We start from the raw sequence: 25,315 nt of genomic DNA on the forward strand, positions 1-25,315 counted from the left end.
TAGTATTGTACCTACTAGTATGTAACCCATTGAACAAGATATCTTTCAAATCTCAATTGAAAGGCATTTGAACTTCGAGTGCATAATTATTAAGAAGCTATAACGGAATACAGAGTGGCCTCAACCTTCTCTTCTCATTCCAGGCTGTCGGTAGAAGCAGTGCTATACACCCCATGTCATATTCTCATTATGGCTTCGGCCACCAGGGGTGCTCATGTCGAATATGAGTGTGGTCATACTACAGGCAAATAGACATCGTCGCTAGTGATCTAAACATCTGTGCTTGACACCCCTCCTGACAAATGATGTGGCTGACGAATGCGTCGTCCTGAACCAGCTACCCCGGACCCAGAAACGGTAAGAAACTGGGTCGGCGGGGATCAGAGCCTCGGGGGGGAGGGATATGAGTCGTAATTCAACGGGGAACTAGTTACGCAGTGCTACATCTACATTAGGTTGATAATATGCATACTATTACACACCGTGGATTGTAGTGGTGCATACAATATGTAGGGAGTTAGCGTGGATGCATGTCCGGCGCTGTGTGACCAGGCAGGCCGGCACATGGCCATCTTCCGATCGAAGGACAAATAGTTAGTTACTACTAGTCCACGGGTAGTAGAGTATGTAATGGAATTCCTGGTGCCGAGTGCCAAGTCAGTTTGATGCCACCCGGTGATTGTAATTTCTGGGCACAGGCGTGTTGTTGAGTACTCTTGGCTGGTATGAATAATGGTGATGAGGATGATGATGACGAGGAGGACCTCTGAGAAAGACTAGACCGATTCAGGTATCCTTCCAGATCACTGGGCGAAGACAGCGGCAGCCAGTGGCGGGCGCAGGTGGTCCTGTTCGCGGGAAGTCGGCACGGTCATCGAGGCCGACATCATAGGTCCATAAGCCTCCGCGGTCTTCCGAGATGTTGGATTCTTTGATCTGGGTATTCTGAAGGATCCCACCAGTAACCGCACAGCATAGTGAGTAGATGAGAACGGTGGTATGTATAGTGTAGAGTGCAGAGAGTGAAGAGGAGAGGGAAAGAGGGAAGGAGGAAGGTGAAGGGCGAAGTTGATGAGTCTTGGCCCTTTCCCTTGGCTGTTCCCCCACCGGTTTTTGTAGTTATGGAGTAACTAGAGCCACTGCCCTAGTGCTAGAGTACTACTAGAGTACTAGTAAGTAGTCATACCTTCCTTAGGTCCAGGCCGAGACCAGAACCCCAATCTCTCTGCCAATCTCTCTTTCCTCCAACTGCCACCCCTCTTCCCCCCCTCCTCCTCTCCTCCTCTCCTCTCTACTCTACCATTCCCTCTTCTTTTCTTCTCCCTCTATTTATCACTTCATTCCCACTTTGCACATTTCCACTCTCTCCTCTCCCCTCCTCTCCTCGCTGAGATCATTTCAGAGATTCTCGTTGCGGGCTTATCGCACGGATTCGGCGAAACGAAAACTTAGAAAAGATTTGCCTCCACGTAATCAACGGTTTTCACGGCTTTCCATTCTCTCTCTGCTTCCGGCTTTTCTCCCCCATCGAGTGTTCGCCTTCACCTCGCGACAAAAAGAAAAGAAAAGAAAAATCAACTCCAACCTATCTCTCTCTCTCCGAAATTCAAATCCCCGAGGGGGCATGCCGTCCCACTAGGTCCCGAATTGTTGGTGTCGAATGAGTATGACGTCTGAACAGGCCCATTCGCCCTCACCCACCAACCCCAACGCCAACGCCATGGATTCAGGTATGTCTTGGTCGGAAAAACAAGCCCCTCCTTCCCCTTTCCCTTTTCAAAGGCCAAATGAACTCGATGGCCCTTCAAATTCCACCCCTTCTAACTCCGCATGCTCCAACGCGACAGGCTCGCCCGTCATGCACTCCCCCGCCAAGATGCCGGCTCAAGCGGAGACCGGTGATTCCGACGCCAAGTCAAGATCTCAGCCTGGCCAAGTTCGCTTCTCCTCCGTCACGCAGGAGATTGAACCATCTCACTCAGAGGCTACTCCTGAACCGGAACAGCTTCCGACCGACACTCGCAAAAAGACTGACGAAGAGGAGCTGCGGTCGCTGGCCATGAGCTTGCAGAGCTCCCAGCTTCAGGAGTCTCGTCTACGCAACAACTTCTCCTTCGAGCCAATGTCGCTTCCTTCCTCGAGGGTACGTTGACAACCATTCCCCCTTTGCCTCGCTCACTCTCCCCTGGATCGTGGAAGCTCTCAAGCTCCGTGGCTGGATTCGCCACGGAGGGTGAGGTTTTCATCAGTATCTCCTGATTTCTACTACCCCGGGCCCATGAGCCTGGTAGAACCCCAATTTCAAGGCCAATGATGCTAACCTCCACCCTCTCCTCTAGGTTGCGTCGCGAGAGTCGAGCGATCGGAGTGCTCGAGAGGGCCCTGGCTCCTATGTGACTTCGCCCCATGCTTCTCCCCCCCACCTCCGCTGTACAGTCGCCTCCCCTAACCCCCGCCGTCACCCAATCTCGTGAATCCCGAATTGGTGAAAGCAGCGCATCATTGAACGCTGTCAGCAATGCTAAGGCATCGGCCATCACCCCCGAAACATCACCTCCCGTCTCCTCTAGCGACCAGAATGGCAACCATCAAAGTGCCCCGTCATCACGACCCGGGTCCACCGACCGTCTCTCGATGAAACAGAGCGGTGCCTCTGAGCCTACAGGGATCATCACCTCCTTGCCGAAGCACCGCGCCCAGTTTTTCATTGGCAATGATGCCGGTTCTCAAGAGGAGAGTCCTCCTCCGACCCCGCGCGACTCCCATACGCCACCCGGGACCATCACACCGGTAGGCGAACCCGACGATCCATACGCTCGCAGTAAGCGACCTCCGCAATCGAAGAATCTTGCTCAGCTAGATCCGCGGTTCATCTTTGGGAGTCGTGACTCGAAGCGGACATTTCGTCCGGGGACACCACGGTCCGCAAGTGCAAGCGATGTCACCAAGTCTAGCGACAAGAAGGGTATGTTTGGAAGCAGCAAAAAGGACCACGACCAAAAGAGCGGTCATGGTCATGGTCATGGTCATGGCCATCACGGCTCAATGTCCGAGCTGAAGCGGTTCTTCAAGATGGGCCACCGTAGCAAACGCCCGGATTCTCCTACATCTGGCAAACGGTCAAGTCGGTCCTCGGGCAAGAGTACCCCGTATCAAATGGCCCCGGATAATGTTCCTTTTGCTGATGACCATGGGTTGAATTCCAAGTACGGGAAAATGGGTCGGGTTCTTGGTTCTGGAGCGGGTGGCTCGGTGCGACTTTTGAAGCGGAACAGTGATGGTGTCACTTTCGCCGTCAAACAATTCCGTGATCGACACAGCTGGGAAAGTTTGAAGGAGTACTCCAAGAAGGTTACCGCCGAGTTTTGCATTGGTTCCACCTTGCACCATGGTAATATCATCGAGACCCTCGACATCATCCAGGAAGGAGAACACTGGTACGAGGTGATGGAATATGCTCCGTTCGATCTCTTTGCGATCGTCATGACGGGCAAGATGAGCAAGGAGGAGATTGCGTGTTCATTCAAACAGATCCTCAGCGGTGTTGCCTACCTGCATGGAATGGGCCTAGCCCATCGGGATCTCAAGCTGGACAACGTGGTCGTCAACAATCGCGGCATCATGAAGTTGATTGATTTTGGAAGTGCAGTCGTGTTCCGCTACCCTTTCGAGAACGACATTGTTCCGGCCTCGGGCATTGTGGGATCGGACCCCTACCTGGCCCCCGAGGTATATGATGAGAAGAAGTACGATCCGCGCCCCACGGATGTTTGGTCGCTGGCGATCATCTTCTGTTGTATGACTTTGCGTCGCTTCCCGTGGAAGCAGCCGCGCAGCACGGACAACTCTTACCGATTGTTCGTTGCCACTCCCACGCCTGGCACACCGGTTCCCGACATTGATCCTCGACGCCGGCCTAAGTCCAACCCCGACCTTCCATCTACCGTTCCTGAAAACAAACCGCTCGAGCAGAAGCAGGTCCCTCCCACATCAAATGGACCGACCTCCCAGTTACCAGCCAAACTGACTGTCCCTGCGCCGGAGCAGAACGGTACGAAGCCGGACAGCTCGGAGAAGCCTGAGTCGCCAAAGGACAGCGATAGCCCTACCGAGGCCCAGAAACAGATTAGCCAGTCCAGCACCAAAAACAACAAGCCCACGCGGACCACCAGTAAAGAGGCCCCGCCTCTCCCGCCGGGCGCTCCGCAGCCAGCGCCCAAACAGGAGGTCATTAAGGGCCCCTGGCGACTCCTCCGCATTTTGCCGCGGGAAAGTCGATTCATCATTGGCCGTATGCTCAAGGTCGACCCGAAAGACCGTGCGACCTTGGATGAAGTCCTCGCCGATGAATGGGTGCGCAGTATCTTGACATGTGAGCAGAAGGGTACTGGCGAAGTTATTCCTGCCCCAAACCACAAACACGTTCTCGAGCCCCCTGCCCAGAGCCCCGCGGTTGCCAGTAAAGCCACCAAGGCCAAATAATCTCACCATTCATGTATCAATTTCTTCAACTGTGCATATTCCCCCATTCAACGACTCAAAGCGAAATGGCCGACTTACTTTTTTCTTCGCCCTTTCGCCATGCGGTCTGTCCCATATCAACAAGGTCCATTCTGGGGTGATCCCAGGACACGAACTCCACGCGAATGGCCGTCGACATTTGTGTGACTTTTGTTTCTATTTTGTTCCATATTCATTGTCCATATGATGTGTCCCACTAATTTTCCGCGATCTTAACACTTCCCCGCCTGTTTGTCGCGCGTTTTCTTCTCCAGCGGCCGAGTACCACGATGAAGCAGCGTTTTCCAAGGCGTTTTGCCGGAGAGAATCGGGTCTGTTGGCAAAGCAAATTCGCCGGCCCAGCTGTCCAGTATTAGATTATCATCTCGTTAGATATGTGGCGGGCTGTCCGACACGGGCTCTTTCTGCGAGTCTTTCATGTTCTGGTGGCTGGGCCTTTTTGCGTGGGTTCTCCTGTACTTATGGTGTATCCCAATTCAGTAGATACAATTCCCTGAATATAAGAATATAAAGTCTTTACTTTTATTAATTTTTTGGAATTAGAAAAGGAAGAAAAGCTTTGGGAGAACATACTCGTAGTGCATAGAATTCAACGGTTCTCCAGTGATCGGCTTGAGAGTCAAAGTCCGGTCCGGCGGTATCGGAATGGTCTGACTGTCTGACTGCTGGATCTGCGTCAATTGCGGAGCTCTCCTCACGCATTCTTGCGCTTCACCGGGGCACTCCAAGAACAATCCTCTGCTCCAACTCTCCTCCCTAATACCCCGAGTCAATTGCCAAATACAGCATGCTTGCGCGGTAGAAAAAAGCCCTTCACTCCCACTCCCACTCCCACATCTCACCTCGCATTATGTCCCAACAAGCCGAGGGACAGGCACCGGCCTCACTCTGGACGAGGTCCCTCCTTGTAAGAGAGCAACCCTTCAATCCCAGTTCTATCCTAGCAAATCACTAACTAAACCCTCCAAAAAGTCCGGTGCCGTCGCAGGTCTCACCGTTGATTGCTCCCTCTACCCCCTCGACACCATCAAGACCCGACTCCAAAAAGCACGCGACCACACCGCACCGCAAACCTCACGACTCACATTACGCCAGACAGTCCGCGGAATCTACGCAGGTCTTCCATCCGTCCTCTTCGGCTCAGCCCCCTCCGCCGCATCCTTCTTCATAGTCTACGACGGCGTCAAGCGCTCCCTCCTCCCCTCCACCCCGGACTCCGCACCCGCTTCCCGCACCCATGTCTTCTTCACACACTCAATCGCCTCCTCACTAGGTGAAATCGCGGCCTGCGCCGTGCGCGTTCCGACGGAAGTCGTTAAGCAACGAGCTCAGGCCGGTCTCTTCGGTGGCTCGAGTCGTCTCGCGCTAAAGGATATCCTCTCTCTCCGCCACGCACACACCACCTCAACAATCCCAATCCCGGCCGCAGGCACAAATGCAATCATCCCCGGTTCCACTCCCACTCCCACTCCCCAACCCCGTACCGCGAAGGGCGGATATGGTCAGGTATTCCGTGAACTGTACCGCGGAGCTGGAATCACGATCGCGCGCGAGATCCCATTCACCGTCCTCCAATTCACCATGTGGGAGACGATGAAGGAGAACTACGCACAGCGGTATCTGAGGTTCAAGGACGCTAGCTCGGGGATCGTGAAGCAGGAGCAAATCCCCGCTTCGACCAGTGCGATGTTCGGTAGTGTTGCCGGTGCGATTGCGGCTGGATTGACCACTCCGCTGGACGTGATTAAGACCCGGGTCATGCTTGCCCGGCGTGGTGATGGTGGCTCTGACGGGCCGATTCGAGTGAAGGATATTGTGAGGGGGATTGCGCAGGAGGGCTTTGGCGCTTTTTGGAGGGGTATTGGGCCTCGTGTGGCTTGGATTGGAATTGGTGGGGCTGTTTTCTTGGGTAGTTACCAGTGGGCTTGGAATAGCCTTGAGGGGAAGAGGCAGGAGAAGCAGGAGCGGGAACGGGAGGAGAATTTGTGATTTTGATTGTTGTATAGCTTTGTTGGTTGGGGTTCTTGTATATTACTACTGCCATATCATAGAGGATCTAGAGTGTATAGACTTGGATTGATAGAAGTGGTTGTTTCTCGACAGTGGTGTTTGCACTTTCTTTCTCTATCCTTTGAATACTAGTCGGCTGCTTGACCAACCAGTGCAGCAGGCTACACTTGATCCTGCGTCAGGAGAGACTGCCCGTGGTTTGATACTCGCCCTCCGCCCACCACCCCCCGCATTCCACATTCCATATTCGGGCCCACTACAAACGCCTCCATGTCTGCGTCTGCCGTAGGTCCCATCAGCGTGTATGATCATATATACACCCCCACACCCCGCCAATACCGCTATGCATGTGTGGTTTGCGGTCTGAGATGGAAAAGGCCTAGGGGAAAGCCTGGAGAACTTGGAGTAAGCAAGAGGTAGTGTACTAGCATGACTTTATTTGATGCACGAATCTCGAGTTCCACTGTCTGGCCATACATCTTGGATCGAAATGAATTTGGAATTTGATGTGGATGTCGACTGTTTCTGCAAAGTAGCCGCCTTCGGGGTGGGGGTGATCAATATAGGGTTATATTGATGCATATGGCGGTTGGAATACCTCGTTGAACCCTCTTCAGTCCTCTTTTAGTAACACGAAAAGAGATGGTTGTGAGACTAGAAGTAAGCTATTTCGAGAGTCTTGGAAGTACGTACCAAGCAAGAATCCCACTGGCAAGGCCCGGGTAATACGACCAGGCACCGGCTGATGCTGCGCTATGGCGTCGCGAACCGAAATGCCCCTGGCGGATCCCCCCAAACTTCCCTTCCCCTCACTAATCTCTGATCTGATCCTGCCGTTCCTTTCCTCCCTGCTTCTACTACTACTACTATTATTGCTCTCCTAATCTGTTGAACTCTTGACCTATTGTCTCCCCTTGTTTGTGTTGGGGTAGTCAGTGACGTCGCCCCCGGACCAACGTGTGATCGGCCCTCGATTGAGGCACAGATAAGCTGCTCCGCATCTCCTCCGCAATTTCACCCTCCCATCCCCAAACTGCATGTATGGCACGGAAACTGAGCCACCAGAGGGTCACCTATGGTGAGTTTGCCATACAAACAGAGGTCCAAGCCTAGACCTTGCGATTCTGACTGATCCTTCCCCTCCAGTGCTTCCTCTCCCCGATGCCCCCGGTGGGCACCGGTTGGGGGTCAATGGCCTAACTGTTGACCGTCAAAACTCCATCCTGTAAGTCATGATCTACTCTGTTCTAAACAATGAAGCTCTCGAGCCCTCGCCTCGTGGTCACATCCTTTCGCTGTTTCGCTGGGTGTCTGCACTGTCGCCTCGCCTGTGGGTTGCACGACTTGCTAACGTGACCTCTGTTTGCGCCTCCCCCAGATATTCCGCTGGTCGTGACGGCGTTATCTGCTCCTGGGATCTCGATTTTCCCCTCAATCCTCTCTCTTCGCAGAATCCCTTCTCGTCCGCCAATCGCAAGCCAGGCCCGACTCGATTCAAGACACAGGTCCAGGCACACAGCCACTGGATCAACGACATTGTCTTAACCGAGAACAACTCCGCCCTTGTCTCGGCGTCTTCGGATACTACCGTGCGGCTCTGGCGCCCGCACTCCGAGTCGACAGAAGTCCCCGAGCGCATCGGTAAACACGCCGACTATGTGAAGGCCGTAGCAAGTCCCGGCGGGCAGGCCAGCTGGGTCGCCTCCGGTGGTTTGGACCATAAACTCTATCTATGGGATCTGAATGGCGGTGGTGAGGTCCTAAACATAGACGCCGGTGGTGACGATACCACCGAGAAGGGTTCGGTCTACGCCCTGGGTGCCGTGTCCTCAGTGCTCGCCAGCGGTGGACCGGAGAACGTCGTTCGCGTCTGGGATCCTAAGTCTGGCAAGTTGGTAACCAAGTTCGTTGGTCACACAGATAACGTACGCGATATCTTGATCAATCAGACCGGGGACACCATTATGACGGCTTCATCGGACCAAACCATCAAGATCTGGTCGCTGACTGCCGGTCGTTGCATGAATACGTTGACTATGCATAACGATAGCGTCTGGTCTCTCTATTCTGATCATCCAGATCTTTCGGTGTTTTACTCTAGCGATCGCTCGGGCTTGGTCGCGAAGACCGACACCCGAAACTCCCCAGACCCGGAACAAGGGACATCTGTCGCAGCGTTACAAGAGCACGAGGGTGTCGTGAAGGTCGTGGCAGCTGGTGACTTTATCTGGACAGCCACACCCAAGTCCAGCATCAATCGCTGGCGCAACGTTGATACGGAGCTTGAAATCGAAGCCCAGCCTGACCCAGCGCGTACTATTGAGTCTACAACGGCCGACCCGGAGAAAACGCCGGAGAAGGCTCCAGAAAATGGACCAAAGAAGATCCCCTACAACGCTGCCTTGCAGCTGTCCGCTACGTCCTCGTTGCTGAGGGGTCCTCCGAATGGACGCTCTGCAGAGAATGGCTTGGAGCCTGATCTCACAATTCCAGTGCATTCACTGCCCGAAGAAAGTATCGAGGGCCAGCATGGCCTGATTAAGTGCTTGATGTTGAACGATCGAAAGCGTACCCTCACGCAAGATTCAGCCGGAGAAGTGGTGTTGTGGGATTTGTTGAAGGTAAGTCCGGTTCTCGGAAGCCTTTGGTGGCAAGAAACTGACCAAAATCGAAGTGCGTTCCCGTCCAAGAATTCGGGAAGCGGCATCTTGATGATGTGGCTACCGAGCTCAATACCACAGAAAGTATCTCCCATTGGTGTACAATCGACGTTCGAACCGGCAGGTTGTCTGTCATCCTCGAGCCGAATCGTTGCTTTGATGCCGAAGTCTACGCGGACGAGGCCGGGCTTTCAGAGACCGATATGGTAAATTTCAGAGATGATCAAAGAAGTATGTCCCAGATAAAGTCATCATCAGTAAATCCCTCATTAGGGGGCTAACAACATCTATAGTCAATCTTGGAAAATGGATTTTGCGTTGGCTTTTTGCCTCCTTGGTTGACGAGGAGGTTCGGCGCGATAGCGAATATCGCGAAAGTGCCGTGGCCAAGGCCGAAGAACTAGCCAAGCTGAACCCAGTACTGAGCACATCTGCACCTGGTGATGATATTCCACGAAGCATGGGGATTCCCATCCATGATCCCTCTTCCACGACTTTGCGGCCTAATATGGACTTCCCCGGGAGCCCCAGCACCGCTGGATTCGGGATAAATATCGGCACGCCATCATCCGCCAATTATCTCAGCACTTCTATGCAGAGTAACTCTCCATTTCCTGCCTTTGACGCTGAGACCCCAGATGTTCCTGGGTCTTTGCCAGGGAACCCCGATGCCGTGCCATCGTCCTTCTCTCGATAGATCTGATTACTTCTCTACGAGGCCATCTAATCCACCTCAGCCCGACGATAAGCCACCCATGTCTCCATCGGAATCGGGAGTACCCCAATCTCCCGCCGAGCCGGATAAAGAAGAGCGTAAGAAAGGTGGCTCGCTATTTGGAAAGAAGTTCCGTATGGAGTTTCCGAAGAGAATGGGCCGAACCTCGACGGATGCGAAGCCTCTGATCCCGGAGGAGAAGATTGAGGAGTCTGAGTCTGCCGATGTCAAGGAGGAGAAGACATATGAAGCTAACATCAGTGGCGTTATTGATCGGATTCGTCACGAGTATGATGAATTCCTGTCTGCAAACCCTGGCAAGGAATTGGCGACAGCAATCATCCCCAGCCTTGAGACCGAAACTCCTCGACTCAGCATCCCCCCTCGCACTGCGGTTTTCATCCAGGAGGAGACCGGCGATACCGCCGTAGCGTCGGATCTGTACCGAGGAAGTTTTGAAAATATAGGACAGGATATTGAGCGACTCGAAAAGGCCATACCTTATTGGCTTGGTGAACTTCTTTTGAAAGTAAGTTGCACGACTGCTGATGTTGAAGATATCTTTCTGACTGAAATTTAGAACCAAATTCCTTTCAAGGAACAGGTCAAGGTTGCATTTGTCTTGAAACCATTCGACGACTCTTTGCCTCCTGTTGTGAAGCCCGAGGTGTAGGGTTTTGCATGCAATTCCCCTTCCACGAGTCTTAAATGCTGACAAGATTCCCCATAGACCGACGGCAAATGGGGGACCTCCTCCTGTCAATGGAAATAACAGTTCTCGTCTGAATGCCAATCGTATGCTTCGTGCGAAGAAGGTCCTGGCTTATGTGGCTGAACGTATCGACCCTCCCAATCCGGATGAGCCCGAGGCCAACGTCATGCCGCCAGAGGAATATCTTGAACTGTATTGTCAAAAGATGGTATGATCAATCTGAGTGGCTTCCCCACCCCCCCCCCCCAAATCTCCCTTTCTGACATGACCATTTAGCTGGTGCCATCCAACATGACTCTAGCGACAATGCGAACACATCTTTGGCGCACTTCTGGCGATATGATCCTTCACTACAAGACAAACGGCAAGAAGGAGATCCGACCGCCACCATCGTTGATGGGCAACACTGAAAGTCACGTCGAGACGGGTGGCCCCACCACCCCCAACGTCACAAACGGCGAGACAACGGCCCCTCCCGGTAGCATCCATTCGATGACCACTGGTTCGGTCTCTGGCTCGATTGCAACCTAAAGGTGGGCCAACTGTCACGGTTATGTACATATTGAACGTATTTGTGTCTTCGGTGTCCCTTTTTTTCTTCTTTTCTTTCTCCCGCTTTGTTTTCTCTCTTTCCGCGTACATGCCAAGCAGTCTTGCTAGACTGGACTGCTAGCGACGATTTGTGTGGCTATGTCTTTTTCGAACAAACAAGCGAGGCATGCAGGTATGCAGCCATGAGTACATATGTGGAGGAGATATTCTCTGATTCCCCTTGCTGCTTTTGTTATTGTTTTTTCTTATCGCCTCCAATGACATGTTCCTTTGATACTAGCATTGCGCTGCGTATGGTAGACCCTCAAAAGTACCCTGCAGTTAGCATAAATTCCAAGGTATGTTCGCGCGACCTGATCTGACCTCAGAGTATGTTTTCAGTCAGTGAATTCCTGGGGAAGGAAATTGTAAATCTGACCAGTTTCCACCTGAAGATGACTGCGATTTCTAGATTTTCCTAATTGCGTTAGTGGATGAAACAACAGCTTTCTAAGCCTCGTCAGATGGGCGTATCCCATCAGCCAATACAAGATCAAGAAAATGCGATAATCTGGGGTTCCAACAGGACTTGCATCACCTAGTAGGCGGCCTGATCCGAGTCCCTTTTTATCTCAATGTCAATGTCAACGCTAATCGGGTTCTGCCGTGCGCTGTGGGAATGTGGTACGGTCCGGTGCTTGTGCGGTGTATAAATGTCGTGTCCCCTCATACGATCCAATCCTCTGCCGAGCCCCTCCCAACCCCAAATCTGCACCCTGCAACGTCCCATTTGGTTTCCCTTTCCCCCCAAGCATGGCAGAAAATACACCCATCAGTAAAACAATCGATTATGCATTCGACTTGGGCACTTTTGGTCGTACAATAACTACCAACTGTCCTGATGCTCAAATATGGTTCGACCGAGGTTTGATCTGGGCCTACGCCTTCAACCACAAAGAAGCCGCAACATGCTTTGAAAATGCGATCGCTCAAGATGAATCTTGTGCCATGGCCTACTGGGGTCTGGCATATACTCTGGGTCCCAACTATAATCAACCATGGGAATTTTTTGGTGCCAACCTGGCCGAAGTCGTGAAGCGCACTTTTGACGCCTCGCGGAAGGCCCAGTCTCTCGCTGCCAACACATCACCAATCGAGCAGGCGCTCATTACCGCGATTCAAGCGCGGTACCATAGCGACCAACCTGCCAGCATGGAACAATATGCACTTCAGAACAAAGCCTATGCAGATGCTATGGAAATCGCCTACGAAAGTTTCAGTGATGATCTGGACGTATCCGTTTTGTTCGCAGATTCTCTGACCAGCATCACTCCTTGGAAACTATGGGACTTGGTTACTGGCGAGCCCAGCCCGGGAAGCAGAACTCTAGAAGCAAAGACTGTGCTTGAAAAGGCGTTGAAACAGCAGGCTGCCTTTCAACATCCTGGCTTATTGCACCTTTATATTCATCTTATCGAAATGTCGCCCACGCCCGAACTGGGACTTGTGCCAGCAGACCATCTGCGAGACTTGATTCCAGAATCGGGACATATGCGCCACATGCCCTCGCATCTGGATGTGTTAGTGGGCGACTATCGCGCTGCCATCCGCGCCAATCTGAATGCCTGCGTTGCTGATGAAAAGTATATCAAGGAAGAAGGCGTTTTTAATTTTTATTCCGTTTATCGCATGCACAACTACCACTCTCTTATTTATGCGGCAATGTTTGCGGGCCAGAAGGATGTCTCTTTGGATGCTGTGAACCGCATGGAAGCGACCCTTCCAGAAGAGCTCCTCGTCACAATGGCCGACTATATGGAAATTTTCATGTCGGTTCGCTTGCACGTCATGGTCCGCTTTGGCATGTGGGAAGAAATTATCCAGCGATCGCTCCCAAGTGACCCAGTACTATACTCCGTCACCACGGCAATCACTCACTATGCTAAAGGTGTAGCATATGCAGCAACGAACAGGGTCTCCGAGGCCATAGCCGAACGTGAGCTCTATCGTGCAGCCGAGAAGCGCGTTCCGGAAACGCGCCTCGATTGGCCCAACAAATGCGTGGATATCCTAGGCGTTGCTTCGGCCATGTTGGATGGAGAGATCGAGTACCGACGCGGTAACTACAACGAGGCATTCGAACATCTCCGCCGTTCTATTGAAGTAGATGACGGACTGGGGTACAGCGAACCGTGGAGCTGGATGCAACCCGCGCGCCATGCATATGCAGCCCTCCTATTGGAGCAAGGGCACGTGGCGGATGCGGCAGATGTATACCGTGCAGATCTGGGTCTTGATAAGTCAGTCATGCGTTCGCGTCAGCACCCGAATAACGTTTGGGCTTTGCAAGGGTACCATGAGTGTTTGGTTCGATTGGGTCGTACGGCTGAGGCACAGGTCATTGAGCCACAGCTGAAGATTGCTGTTGCTGTGGCCGATGTTCCTGTGCAATCTTCTTGCTTCTGTCGAACTGATATTTCCAAGGCGCCGGAAGTTGCTACCGGCTGCTCGAATGGTGGCTGTTGTTGATTGGAGATGTGTCTAATAGTTGTTTTTCGGTAAATATAGTTATGTGAGTTAGAATATAGTATTTGAAGTTAGGCTGCTCGAGGTGATGAATGATATCCAGGGATCCGATCGTTGACCCTCTTTTTGATCTTCTTCATATTGAAGTTTGTTTTCTGCGCTGAATTGCATCGACAGGTGGAAGCTGATATCCATATCAGTTCAAGTTATAACACAAGTGCTAGACATAGTATGGAAATCCCTCATTATTTTAATTTAGTTGTTCCCTCGCGTCTACAAAGAGGCCGTCTATGAAGTTGTCCTGGCTTTTGAACGGAGTCTAGAAATAGTGGTCATGGGCGACCCGAGGAATCTGTGTTGAGGCGGAGGAATGAGAAAAAGGCTGAGTTTTCCATAGTAGAAGGTATGGAGGGTATTCAAGTTGTGGGAGGTGCGGAGGGTATAAACAACCCAATCACGTCAAATAACAACAAGGATAGTACCATTTAACGAGATAACCAAGCTGTAAGAATGTAGAGAAGTAATAAGAGGAATAGAGTGCGTTAAGGCTCAGAATTACATAAAGATATACTATTCATTCTATCTAGGATGAGAATTGCCTTTCATGATTGTCGAGGAGCCCCGAGCGAGTACTAGTACTACTAACTAGTAGTACCTTTGAGTTGGCAACCCTATATGAAAAGTGATATTTCATTGCGAATTGAAACATTTATTTAACGAATAAATTCAATTCACTAAGAATGGGTCAATGATACATAACCTTGGGGATATCCTGCATTTCAAAGGCCGAATTCACGAATATCAGGCATGAAAAGCGGCGACATTTCGGCGTTTGAAACAACGAAAGCCGAACACTCTCCACCTCCTGTAGGGTGCCCGCTGGCCACTCTTCTCCTTTGCACTGCACACAGTGGGGTAAATAGAGCCACTCATCTATTCAAGTTTTACTTCACTGCACAGTCTTCGATAGGAATTGAGTTTATTGCTGGTCTTTGCAGTCGTCGTGCTAAGATCACGTGCTTGGTGACGTTTCATCCGCCGAAACGCGGCCACCACCTTCACCTCCAGATATAATCATCCAAATGCCTAAAATTACGAAACCGCCTGTAAAGGCAGCCTGTCTGGCATGGTACGGATCCACTCTGAATTGGGAGGGTGCAATTGCTAAAATCATATGTACAGCCGTTCTTCCAAGACTCGTTGTGACGGCCAACAGCCCTGTAAAAGTGTACGTTTTTGGATGAATTTTTTTACTTGGAAACATGGCTAATGGCATCCTTTTCAAATAAGTGTGCCGGCAAAGAACGTATTTGTAGTTACCAACCTAGTCGCCGCGGCGGCCCACGCCGTGGCTTTCGTTACGAAGAAGCGCAACGGCATCGTTCTAACGATGACCCACCGTCACAATGTTCACCTTCAGGAATCATGGACAATTTCGGTGAGTGCATTATTCATCATTCGACCCAGTATTTGTGCTTATACTTAAGCGTATTGACCTTTGAGCTAACCAATTATCAGAACCATTTCTAGAAAACATGATGGGATTGGTCTCTCCCTTTGCCGGAGTTCATAACCTTGACTTATCTCCAGACTCTTCTTCCGATGCAACTGGAAACCGACAAATCTGGGGTCTACCAACTCCAAGTGACGGGCCGTTTGTTTCATCATCGATTCCGGATGTGGAAATGGCTTCTGTTCGAGCCTATCGAAGCGAAGCTGAAATGTAAGTTGAGAAATCAAACGAGGTATTTTGTGGTATTTAATTGACCTATGAACCTTGGAAGTGCCAACGCCTATTATATCTACATTCACCCATATCTCCCACTTCTACCCTCTTCGGTTGTTCTGCACCATGAAGATCAGCCGAGCGTCTTTCAGCCGCCGGGAGAATCTACAGAGCCCAGGAAGGCCGACCTTCCATACTGGCCAGAGTCTTCCTTAGCTCTTGCTCTATCCGCAATCCTAGTCCTGATTCCCCCATCCCAACATTCTAGTCAAATTGAAGAACCCAATTTCGCACTCAGGAGATCCTATGCACAACTGTTCGCCCAATCAGCGCTTATCAGCGTTGAAAAGGAGATTGACGACTTGGGCCCATCGTCAAGTTTTTACCTCGAGAACACTATGTTTCGAAGTTCTTCGCTTCATCCAGATCTACCAATACAGCTTGATCCTATTCTAGCGCTGGTAGTCCTCGCCATTTACGAGTACGTTCAGCGTGGCAACGTGTCTCGGATGCGAGCTCGTATCAACCAAGCTGTGACAACAGCTATGGATATCTCTCTTCATGCGCTTGGCGAAACTACAAATGAGTCCTCGGAGGCCCAAAGAAGGGCCTGGTGGATAACTGTAAGCTTTGATCTATGCAATCCTAAGTTTCGCTAACAGATCTACTAGATGTTTGTTGCCTACCTGTCTTCCAATGTTCATCTTGCCGTGAGTTGATATCTCATCGCCTACTAGTAAATTGAAGGGTCTCCAACTAACTAGATTTTAGCCACCAGTTATCGCCGCTGACGATACACGAATAACGACACCCTATCCCCTCTTTGATGTACATCTAGAGGTGAGTATGTTCTTAAAAGCCTGCATATACATTTGACTCATATGTAATAAGCCCTGGAATCTTATGATCCAGGCGCAGAAGACACTCTTTGCCACCCATCAAATGGCTCAGAAGATCGAGAGCTCGGTCGACTCTGCTCGTCCGGCTGATATTGGGACACAAATCAAACAGCTGGATGCAACTATCGTGTCTGTGATGATTGAGTCAGATCGCTGTCTTCGAACACATTTTGGTACCGAATACGAAGAGCCGATTGCGGAAAATATGTGGAGAGTCAGTCGAATCCTCATCTACACGTGAGTTCACTCGTCTCATTCTCGTTGAATACTATATTAATTACTCATTCAAATCCAGGGCTCGAATCCGCCTTCATCGTTTCAGAGCCTTCATGGATATCCCATTATTCTTGGACAAATACTGCGACCTCACGTCTATTAACAGCCACGGTCTTTCCTCTACGCCTTCGCCCATCTGGGTGGCTGATAGCGAGTCGACCTTTCCCTTCACTGAGCAAGAGTCTTCAACGATCTGTCTCAAGGCCTCTCTCGTCGTCGCCACTTCCTTTCGCAACCTTCCTTACCCAATTATATCCAGCATGGGGCCTTGCGAAGGAGCCCCTACTCGCAACTGGCCCCATACTCTCCCATACTTCGTCTGCTGTGCAATGCAAAGTTGCTATACACTTCTGATGCTACTTCATAAAGTCCGCGCATTCCTTGCTACCGATCGTCTAACTAGCTGCTATCATTTACTTGACAAACCCGAGCCAAAAACGGAGATTTCAGACGCAGAGAGGTTAACAGAGGAGTTACGTCACGGTGTGAAGTCTCTCGGAATGTCTCTGAAATCTGATATTGTTTTTGAAGGTGTCGGTGGTATGGGACGAGAGATTGAAAGCGCATATCTGGCCGCATTTCCAGAATGCCTTGAGATCTGATCATTCTAGTCAAGATTTCTATACAACTGTATAACATGACAATACGACAATCTTTATTACAAAGAGAAGATCTTAGATTCTATGCTGACATGTCTATTTCTTCATCAAGTGCTTGTTGACCGGAGTCAACGCCTCTTGTCCGGTTAAGACTCGTTGAATGTTCTCCATAGAAAGCCTCTCGAATCCGATTTGAGTCTCGGCTGCCCCTCCAGCTGTGTGAGCGGTCAATCTAAAACGGGTATATAATCAGTATAATCCACAGTAGATATCGATGAGACAAAGCACATACGTAACGTTTCTCATCTGAGTAAGAACTTTGTTGACGTTTGGCTCGTTCTCATGAACATCAAGTCCCACGGCGGACAGATGCCCCGATTTTAAAGCATCAACCAGAGCAGATTCATCAACAAGTGAGCCGCGTGCGATATTGACAAATTTGGATCCTTTTTTGAACCTTGCCAGTGTTTCTTTAGTGATGAGCTTCGAACCACCGAACGGGGTTGCCAAAACAACGCAGTCTGAGACGGCCAGTAGCTCGTTCAAAGTTTCACAAAATGACGCGTTGATGGCTTCTTCTTGCTCTTTCGATTTACGATAGAGATCTTGGTAGTAGATCTTCATCCCGAAGCAAGCGTAAGCCTTACGCGCGATCGTGCTGAGTTTGTTAGACATATGGCTGCAGGAGAATTCGCTTTTGATCTGCATACTAGCCGATATTTCCCAATCCAATTATTCCCAGAATTTGAGTGTTTGGGTTGTGCGCAGTGGCTGCTGTATTTTGGTGGGCCTCGAGCCAGAGCTTAGGGTCGCCAGAGCGGGCGCCATCCATAGACCACTGCATATTTCGAAAGACTGAGATGATATGGAAAATGGCCTACATTGATGTTAGTATTGGAATAGGACGAGGTCCGAAAACCCTAAGAGTTAGAACGAAGCTGTACCATATCCGCCACGGCCTCGCTTGAAGCCTGTGCGCCATTGCAATACAAGATGCCTACATTAGAGCCACTATAAGAGAACTCATATCCAACTTGAAGAAGCCTGAAGCAAACTCACCATGCTCGGCCAAAATATCGACATCCATCCAGTCATAACCCGCACCTGCACTCCCATACACCTTCAACGACGGCGGCAGAAGTGGGATCAATTCTGCATCCCATCGTCCCATTTCCCCTCCACTGTTCCAAAAAGGACGGAAAATGGCCTGAAAGTCCCCCCATTTCTTTTCTCTGAGAGCCTTCAAGAAGGCATCCCGCTGTCTTTCCTCTCGCGAGGGTCGGATCACTGTAAAATTATTGGCGATTTGGGCATATAATTCTTTATTAAACTCAATAGGATCTCCAAGGTGGAGGACGATCGGCTTTGTAGACGCCATTAAGGTGACCAGTAGGCAACAAATGATATTTCCAAGGTTCCAAGGTTACAGATGCTAACAAGGATTCCAATAGGAGACAAGAAATCAAAAAAAAAAAAACACCCCTTCATTTTGTATACATCCATGCATCCCTTTCCCCGCACCCCACGGCAAAATGGTCCTAGCCTAGCTCGTGGGGGCGAGAAAGAGAGAGTTTGAGGTTATCCAGTCGCCATGGATGAGCCATCGGGAAGTTCCCAAAGGGGCAGTTAGCCGAGTCCGATAATGTAGTCTGATGGCGGGGAAGAAGTGGAGGCTTCTCCATTTGCCCCAGTTTCTGCGTGGCGGTCCCGGAGAGTTGCCGAGCCCGACATCAGCCAACGGAGGAAGAGAAGTACCCCGGCATCTTCGCCGAATGCTGACAGTCGATCGCTAACCTCCTCAAATATTCACCATGTTTCATCAGTGGGAACAACATCCGCATCTAGACCGGCGGAATCGTCCACGAACGCGTAATGGCTGTCTGACCTGCCGGTAAGGGCTGAGTCCTCTTTTTCGAGGGCATTCTCTCGTGGCTAACATCCTAGTAGGCGGCGCAAGGTTCGCTGTGATGAGAAGCGGCCTGAGTGTGGGCACTGCAGTCGATTACAACTAGATTGCTCTTGGCAGCAGGAAGATGGTCCCAGGTTTGGAATTCGAACGAAGAAATTCAGACACCGTCAAAAGCTTCAATCCGAACAGCCCCAGCCGGCGATCGAACTCGCATCGGCCTCAATCGCAGCAAAAGAAAGTCAAGGGACTTTACCGGCGGATGATTCGTCCTTTAACCAAATCTTCAACTATGCAAGTTTCATGTGGGATGACTATCCGCCTAGTCTCTCCCCAACCTGGGATATTCTCGATCTGAGCTCGTCGCAGGATCTACTCCCATGGTCCGATACATCTCTTGCGGTATCATCTCCACTGGATCTACATTTCCCTCCTTCGATCGTGAGTTCCACGACGCTGCTGGAACGACCCTCTAAAACAACAATTCCTTCGCCGATGGGATCATCGCATGTCGCAATGGGATGGAGCGAGTCTCAACTGGCTGATTATTTTGCTCGCTCTGCCGCACCTCCGATACTTGCAACGGTGGAGACCAGTTCACGCTGGCTTTGGATGCGAAAAGAGCTGACATCAATGACTTCATCGTCCCGGATGGTCAAATATGGTGTGATAGCATTCGTGGCTCTGGAACTCGAGTCATCGGGCACACTGGAGCCTTCGACCTATACACAATATTATCAGACCGCGAAAGCGAAATTACAGGAGTGTCTCAGAGACATTTGCCAAGATCGGAAAATAATTCTATCTCAGCTACGACATATTCTAGCCGTCCTTTTCCTGCTGTCATATATCGATCTACTTACAAAAGATGTGTCAAATGCGCATGCCAATTTACGAGAAGGCTTCAATACCCTGCAGATGGTGGAAATGGAATCCCTCAGTGTCACTGGTAATGAGAGGTCGAACCCCAACTTTCGTGTTCAATTGCTGATATATTTCTCGTTCAGAAAAGCGCCTACTTTCTTGGTTACGACTTTTGGATGCGCGTGCAGTCAGTGCTGGGGGCGAGGGCCTGTTTTTGACAGAAGAAGACAGTGCCATTAACACTGATCTCCGATCCCCTGATAGCGCTATTACAGAAATCGATGCCGGCCTAGACGACGCGGAGGCAGCACTCGAAGATTATATCATGCGACCCGCTTTCTTTTTCTTCCAGAAGGTGCAACTGTTCATGGGTCGAATATCTAAAATTGACCCTTGGCATCGACGCCGCGGCACAGTTGAAGATGAAACAGAGGTAATGTTGATATCCGCTGCCATAAGTCGAGACATCAAATCGCTTTGGCAGCAACGACCACCTCTCATGGACCATGCCGTTGCTGGAACTCTCGCACCGCTTCTGTCCCCTGCACTGGCCGAGACTATTACACGAACCATGAGGGTGTATCATGCAAATTACTACGCCAGCTTCATTCACTTGCACCGAGTTTCATATAAAAGTAAGGATTTATCCTATATTTTTGATTCCTTATATCTAACAGTGACCCTAGATCTCCCACGAACGACTGATGTTCTCGATGCTATGGATGAAATCCGTCAAGTGACGCGACTCATTATCAATACCCCATGGACATATTCTCCCCCGGACACATCAGTAGTTAGCTCACCAACCAACTCGACTGGGGTCGGCGCGTGCCTCCCAGTGAATATGTTATGGCCTTTATTAATGCTGGGTGTCGAAAGCGAGGATGCCGAGGAACGGGCCTGGGTTATCTCTTGCATAAAAGGGATGGAGAAAGTTGCCTCCAATGCAAGAATGACAGCCGAGGTACTTGATGAGGTCATCCGGCAACAAGATGAAACGAAGCAGAGGATGGACATTCGAAAAGTGATGCACGATACTTTCGATCGGGTCTTTGCTATTGTATAAATACGGTATTCTATGTATAATGATCCAATGCAGTCTATGAACGTCATGATTTTCGTTTCAAGTTCAAAGCCCCTTCTCTATAGCTTCCAGTCCCTTGACTTGCTTGGTGATCCAAGCACGCTTCTCCTCATCGAGAAACTTGGGATAAGGTCGACGGCACCAAGCACTCTCCTCTGGGTAACCCAGATATTTGGCGACAACCCACTTTGTGCCGTTGATACCACCCTTGCCAAATCCCCATTCAACAACAGCCAATTGAATTTGTAGCTGCTCAGCCTCTGCTGTTTTTCCGGAGCTATACAAGTCGAAAATCTCCATGCATGCCTATTCAACAATGATCAGCAAATTAACGCCTTTGGGTGCTTGGGGTTATTAATCACCTTTGGGTACAGGTTAGCGAGTCCCGTAACGGATCCAGCACCACCAACACTCAGGCAGGGAACCAGCCAGTCGCTTTGACCTGCAAGAGCAACGAATTTTGGGTTGTCAATAGCCCGGCCGAACTTGGCGACCGATCTAGCGACCGAGGCAATTGTTCCGCAGGTCAACTTCACGGCGACGATATTCGGGTGCTCGCCCAGGGTCTCGAGCATCTCTGAGGTAACGTTGAGACCGGCAGCCACGCCAGGGAAGTTATAAATCATAACAGGAATGGGCGATGCCGAAGCTACCTCCTCGAAGAATCCCACAATGGCGGCCGCGTCAAGAGCGAAATGGAAAAATGATGGCACAAGAACAAGCGCATAATCGGCGCCTGCATCGGCAGCCAACTTCGTGTCTTCAATGATTGCCTGCGTAGACCCGCCGAAAGTACCACAAGTAATTGGCAAGCTGGGCCGGTCGAGTTTCTGGGCTGTGGACCGAGTAAGGGAAACAAGCTTAGATTTCTCCGCCGGTGTCAAGGTAGCAGCTTCACCATTTGTGCCAGCGATCACAATGCCGTGAATTCCACTGCGAACAAGAAATTCAAGGTGTTTCTCTTGAAGCTCCCAGTCGATGGATTGTGTGCTGTCCGGCTTAAACCACGTCAGGCAAGGGACGTGAATGCCGGGGGGATACGGTGATTGAATGGAGCCCATCTTGATAATTGTAACTTGAAATGAGAAATTATTCCTTTTAATCGACTGAATAGAGAGAACTTACGATGTTCATAATAAATAAGAACCACTATGGAGTATTCATCCCACTACTTGGATTCACGACCCGACCCGACCATCGGTGATTCCCAAAGAGGAAATCAGCCGAGGGGCCCTTTTACCACGAACCCCATTCAATTAGTGAACCATGGAATACCGGTTATGAATCAAGAGAATAAGAATAGAATGCGTTGAAATGCAAAATACAGGAGCATAGTAGCTCGTCTCCAGGTATGCATTTGTTTAATGGGTAATTTCTAGCTAACTTGGCCGGATCATATGTTTCAAATTGACTAATAGCATCCAAATTCTGGCCTCCCTGAACGCCGGAACTATAACAGCCTTGTTCTTTCTAAAATCAGCACATTAGACTTTTGGTGAAATCCAATATCATCACAAGTCAACACATACCTAAGTGATCAGAACACGCTGATATGCGAGACCAAAGAGTCACTTCATGGTTTAATGGGCCGTCTATTATAGTGTTCATTTCTTGCCACAAGAACAAAAGGAATTCCACTGGAATCAGGTAGAAGATATGTAGAACACGAATTCTAAATCCTTTTCTCTATGCTCCCGAGATTCCATTCTCGAGGTGTTCGGGCGGAAAAGAAGCATTTGAAAGATGGAATTCATCTCAAGTAGCTTTATCATACCCGCCTTGATTCTTGATTCGATGTAACTATATCTTTAAATGATGATTTCTTTCTCCGGAGTATACTATGTATCATTTTCCAGGGAATGTAATTGAAATGAAAAATAAATAAACATGAAACGAAATATAGTTATGAAAAAGCTATATCAATCACGTGACTCGGGAAGCCGACCCGGCCGCCCTTTTGACCAGCATCAACTGGCTGTTTCAACCAACCTGCCTCGATGTCGAAAATCATCAGCCCAGCCCTTTTTGCCGAGCATTTTCGACGAGCATGGCTTGGCGCCCGGGGCACACTTCGCTACGACCGTAGAGATCAAAATGACCTCATCCAATTGCCACACAGGATCGGTATGAACTGCCTTCAATTCCTGGGGGAATCCAGTACATAGCTTGGCGTACTAATATCTTTTCAGGCCTTGCCGTCAGTGGCGGCGCCGATTCGATGTGCCTGGCGTATCTTTGCCAGAAGTTAGAGAAACTTGGTGTCCATGGAACCATATCAGTCACTGCATTTGTGGTTGACCACAAGGCCCGCCAAGAAAGTAACCACGAAGCAAAGACTGTGGCGGGCTGGCTACGGGATATGGGTATGTATCATATCTTTCATTTCATTTCCCTGTGTTTGCGGGGTAGAATGAATTGATTTCTCAATCCATCAATCCGTCATACTGATATCAATTAGGCTTGGAAACGGAGATTCTAGAGTTAGACTGGTCTCCGTCATTGGATAGCCGGGAGAAGCCCAAAGAAAGTGGTTCAAAGGCTGCAATGCCAACCGCTTTTGAGACTCATGCTCGTCGATTGCGATTTCAGGCGCTTGGGAAAGCCTGTCGGGATCGTGAAATCGAAACCCTGCTTCTAGGTCACCACCAGGATGATACTGTGGAGACCACCATTTGGCGGCTAAGCACTGGCATGCGAGGTGCAGGTCTTGCCGGTATCCAGGGAATAGCAAGAATCCCTGAATGCCGGGGCCTCTTTGGAGTTTCCGAGAGTGGATCTTCCATCATCCTTCCCGGAAGGCAACGCAATGCCTCTGTTGAAGCGCAGGTTCGTGTAAACAACAAGGCCAGTGCGACAGTGACATTCGTTCCCAATGACAACAATCAAAAGCGCCAGTCTCGTAAAGTGAAGCCGGTGGCCCCCACAGAAGTTTCTGTTGCAACCGGTGGCGTTTATCTCTGTCGGCCTTTTCTCGGATTCCCCAAGAGAAACATCCTCGAAACCTGCCACACATTCAAGATCCCTTATGTCTCTGACCCTAGCAATTTCGACCCTACTCTGACTCCGCGCAACGCAGTTCGCAGCTTGATTAGCTCCGGTGCCCTCCCTCATGCATTACAATCTCCCTCAATCCTCTCCCTTATCAAAGCAAGCGACGATATCCTCCAAACGTCAAATCAACTTGCGGACCAATTACTTTCATCAAAATGCCGGATCATCGATCTCAATCTCAAGTCCGGGATGTTGGTCGCACAGTTCCTCGAACTCCCGGCGTTCCTAGATTCTTTCCGATCTAACTTGTCTGAAATTCGAGCCAAAGAGATCGAATGCCTTGCCCTTTCGTCGCATCACGGAGCTAATATCCCCTTGCCCCGCAAATCAATTCTCATTGCGAAGTTTCGAACCATTCGTTTCCAGGGTCTTCTCGCCAAAAGACGATCAACCAAGGCACGCCTTCACTCTAGGGGGGAGTCAAATTCATGCCTTTGGACGTTACACCTAGCCCGCCCTCCTCAAACCCGGCAGCCCTTCAAGGACTAAACCCCGGAAAGGGCAATTTATGGCTACTTTCGCGCCAACCATTTTTCAAGAACCGGGCTCCAGTCACACACCTAGAAGTGCCTACTCATTCTTCCACTCCAACCCGGACCAAGCCCTCCCGAACAGAATGGACATTGTGGGACGATCGGTTCTGGTTCAGGGTCTCGCTGTTTTTGAATAAGACGAAAATGGACGATCCCACGAAACCAGTTTCATTTGTATTGAGACCATTTAGAACAGACGACTTGCAGCAAGTCCGCAAGAATTTCGGTCCTGGGAAGTCCGCCTCAAATGGCGGACATCTACAAAGGAAGCTCTTAGGGGATGCTCCTGGCGATGTGCGATATACAGTCCCGGTTCTTGCAGTGAAGTTCCCATCCAAATCCGGTTCGAAAAGCGGCGAGAAGGATGTCGAACACCTATTGGCCTTGCCAACATTTGATCTGCTACTTTCTGGTCGAAATCCGCAATCCGACTGTCTCAACGAGATGCGACTTCAACATGACAGTACGGTTTGGACAGTGAAATGGGAGTGGATGTACAAAGAGATTGACACTGAAACAGTGCGCCTTATGGGCGGGCCACTGAAAGCTGAAGATAAGATAGTCGGCTAATGTACAGTAATAGTAATAATAATAGTTGTATCATCTGAACAAAGAGAAAGCCCTGTAAACATGATCACCGGTGCTATGCATGGTCCAGAGCCATATGTGCGTACATGGGACTCAAAAATGACAAGAAAGGAA

The 25,315-nt window shown here is 50.1% G+C and overlaps 9 protein-coding genes across 9 annotated transcripts; 7 read left to right on the forward strand and 2 right to left on the reverse strand.

Moving 5' to 3' along the window:
• Positions 1 to 1,666: 1,666 nt before the first annotated feature.
• On the forward strand, positions 1,667 to 4,482 carry N7481_010606 (uncharacterized protein; the record flags this gene model as incomplete). The annotated part of the gene is made up of 4 exons (XM_057269825.1): positions 1,667 to 1,730; positions 1,848 to 2,143; positions 2,340 to 2,393; positions 2,437 to 4,482. 4 exons carry the CDS (start codon positions 1,667 to 1,669, stop codon positions 4,480 to 4,482), a joined length of 2,460 nt encoding a protein of 819 aa, XP_057116999.1.
• Positions 4,483 to 5,371: 889 nt separating this feature from the next.
• N7481_010607 (putative mitochondrial carrier protein (Pet8)) lies at positions 5,372 to 6,510 on the forward strand (the record flags this gene model as incomplete). The annotated part of the gene is made up of 2 exons (XM_057269826.1): positions 5,372 to 5,428; positions 5,494 to 6,510. 2 exons carry the CDS (start codon positions 5,372 to 5,374, stop codon positions 6,508 to 6,510), a joined length of 1,074 nt encoding a protein of 357 aa, XP_057117000.1.
• Positions 6,511 to 7,572: 1,062 nt separating this feature from the next.
• N7481_010608 (WD repeat protein) lies at positions 7,573 to 11,149 on the forward strand (the record flags this gene model as incomplete). The annotated part of the gene is given in 9 exon segments (XM_057269827.1): positions 7,573 to 7,609; positions 7,678 to 7,756; positions 7,910 to 9,152; positions 9,206 to 9,422; positions 9,485 to 9,872; positions 9,889 to 10,435; positions 10,487 to 10,575; positions 10,637 to 10,826; positions 10,895 to 11,149. 9 exon segments carry the CDS (start codon positions 7,573 to 7,575, stop codon positions 11,147 to 11,149), a joined length of 3,045 nt encoding a protein of 1,014 aa, XP_057117001.1.
• Positions 11,150 to 11,962: 813 nt separating this feature from the next.
• Positions 11,963 to 13,678, forward strand: N7481_010609 (tetratricopeptide repeat protein; the record flags this gene model as incomplete). Its single annotated transcript, XM_057269828.1, has 1 exon — positions 11,963 to 13,678. One exon carries the CDS (start codon positions 11,963 to 11,965, stop codon positions 13,676 to 13,678), a length of 1,716 nt encoding a protein of 571 aa, XP_057117002.1.
• A 1,079-nt stretch (positions 13,679 to 14,757) lies between these two features.
• Positions 14,758 to 17,178, forward strand: N7481_010610 (fungal specific transcription factor domain-containing protein; the record flags this gene model as incomplete). The annotated part of the gene is made up of 8 exons (XM_057269829.1): positions 14,758 to 14,903; positions 14,992 to 15,113; positions 15,194 to 15,398; positions 15,460 to 16,024; positions 16,073 to 16,111; positions 16,173 to 16,241; positions 16,293 to 16,537; positions 16,596 to 17,178. The coding sequence occupies 8 exons, from the start codon at positions 14,758 to 14,760 to the stop codon at positions 17,176 to 17,178; spliced, it is 1,974 nt and encodes a 657-aa protein (XP_057117003.1).
• A 93-nt stretch (positions 17,179 to 17,271) lies between these two features.
• Positions 17,272 to 18,553, reverse strand: N7481_010611 (D-mandelate dehydrogenase-like dehydrogenase; the record flags this gene model as incomplete). Its single annotated transcript, XM_057269830.1, has 5 exons — positions 17,272 to 17,407; positions 17,468 to 17,833; positions 17,886 to 18,052; positions 18,120 to 18,172; positions 18,235 to 18,553. 5 exons carry the CDS (start codon positions 18,551 to 18,553, stop codon positions 17,272 to 17,274), a joined length of 1,041 nt encoding a protein of 346 aa, XP_057117004.1.
• A 433-nt stretch (positions 18,554 to 18,986) lies between these two features.
• On the forward strand, positions 18,987 to 21,011 carry N7481_010612 (Zn(II)2Cys6 transcription factor; the record flags this gene model as incomplete). The annotated part of the gene is made up of 3 exons (XM_057269831.1): positions 18,987 to 19,066; positions 19,123 to 20,030; positions 20,089 to 21,011. 3 exons carry the CDS (start codon positions 18,987 to 18,989, stop codon positions 21,009 to 21,011), a joined length of 1,911 nt encoding a protein of 636 aa, XP_057117005.1.
• A 63-nt stretch (positions 21,012 to 21,074) lies between these two features.
• N7481_010613 (dihydrodipicolinate synthase family protein) lies at positions 21,075 to 22,090 on the reverse strand (the record flags this gene model as incomplete). Its single annotated transcript, XM_057269832.1, has 2 exons — positions 21,075 to 21,335; positions 21,392 to 22,090. 2 exons carry the CDS (start codon positions 22,088 to 22,090, stop codon positions 21,075 to 21,077), a joined length of 960 nt encoding a protein of 319 aa, XP_057117006.1.
• Positions 22,091 to 23,026: 936 nt separating this feature from the next.
• Positions 23,027 to 25,183, forward strand: N7481_010614 (tRNA lysidine(34) synthetase; the record flags this gene model as incomplete). Its single annotated transcript, XM_057269833.1, is given in 4 exon segments — positions 23,027 to 23,153; positions 23,219 to 23,392; positions 23,488 to 24,520; positions 24,532 to 25,183. 4 exon segments carry the CDS (start codon positions 23,027 to 23,029, stop codon positions 25,181 to 25,183), a joined length of 1,986 nt encoding a protein of 661 aa, XP_057117007.1.
• Between the last annotated feature and the right edge of the window lie 132 nt (positions 25,184 to 25,315).

This window comes from Penicillium waksmanii (assembly GCF_028829765.1).
Source record: "Penicillium waksmanii strain IBT 27052 chromosome Unknown utg000009l:1.0-4314994.0:1.0-4318279.0, whole genome shotgun sequence".
Taxonomy (NCBI): Eukaryota; Fungi; Ascomycota; class Eurotiomycetes; order Eurotiales; family Aspergillaceae; genus Penicillium; species Penicillium waksmanii.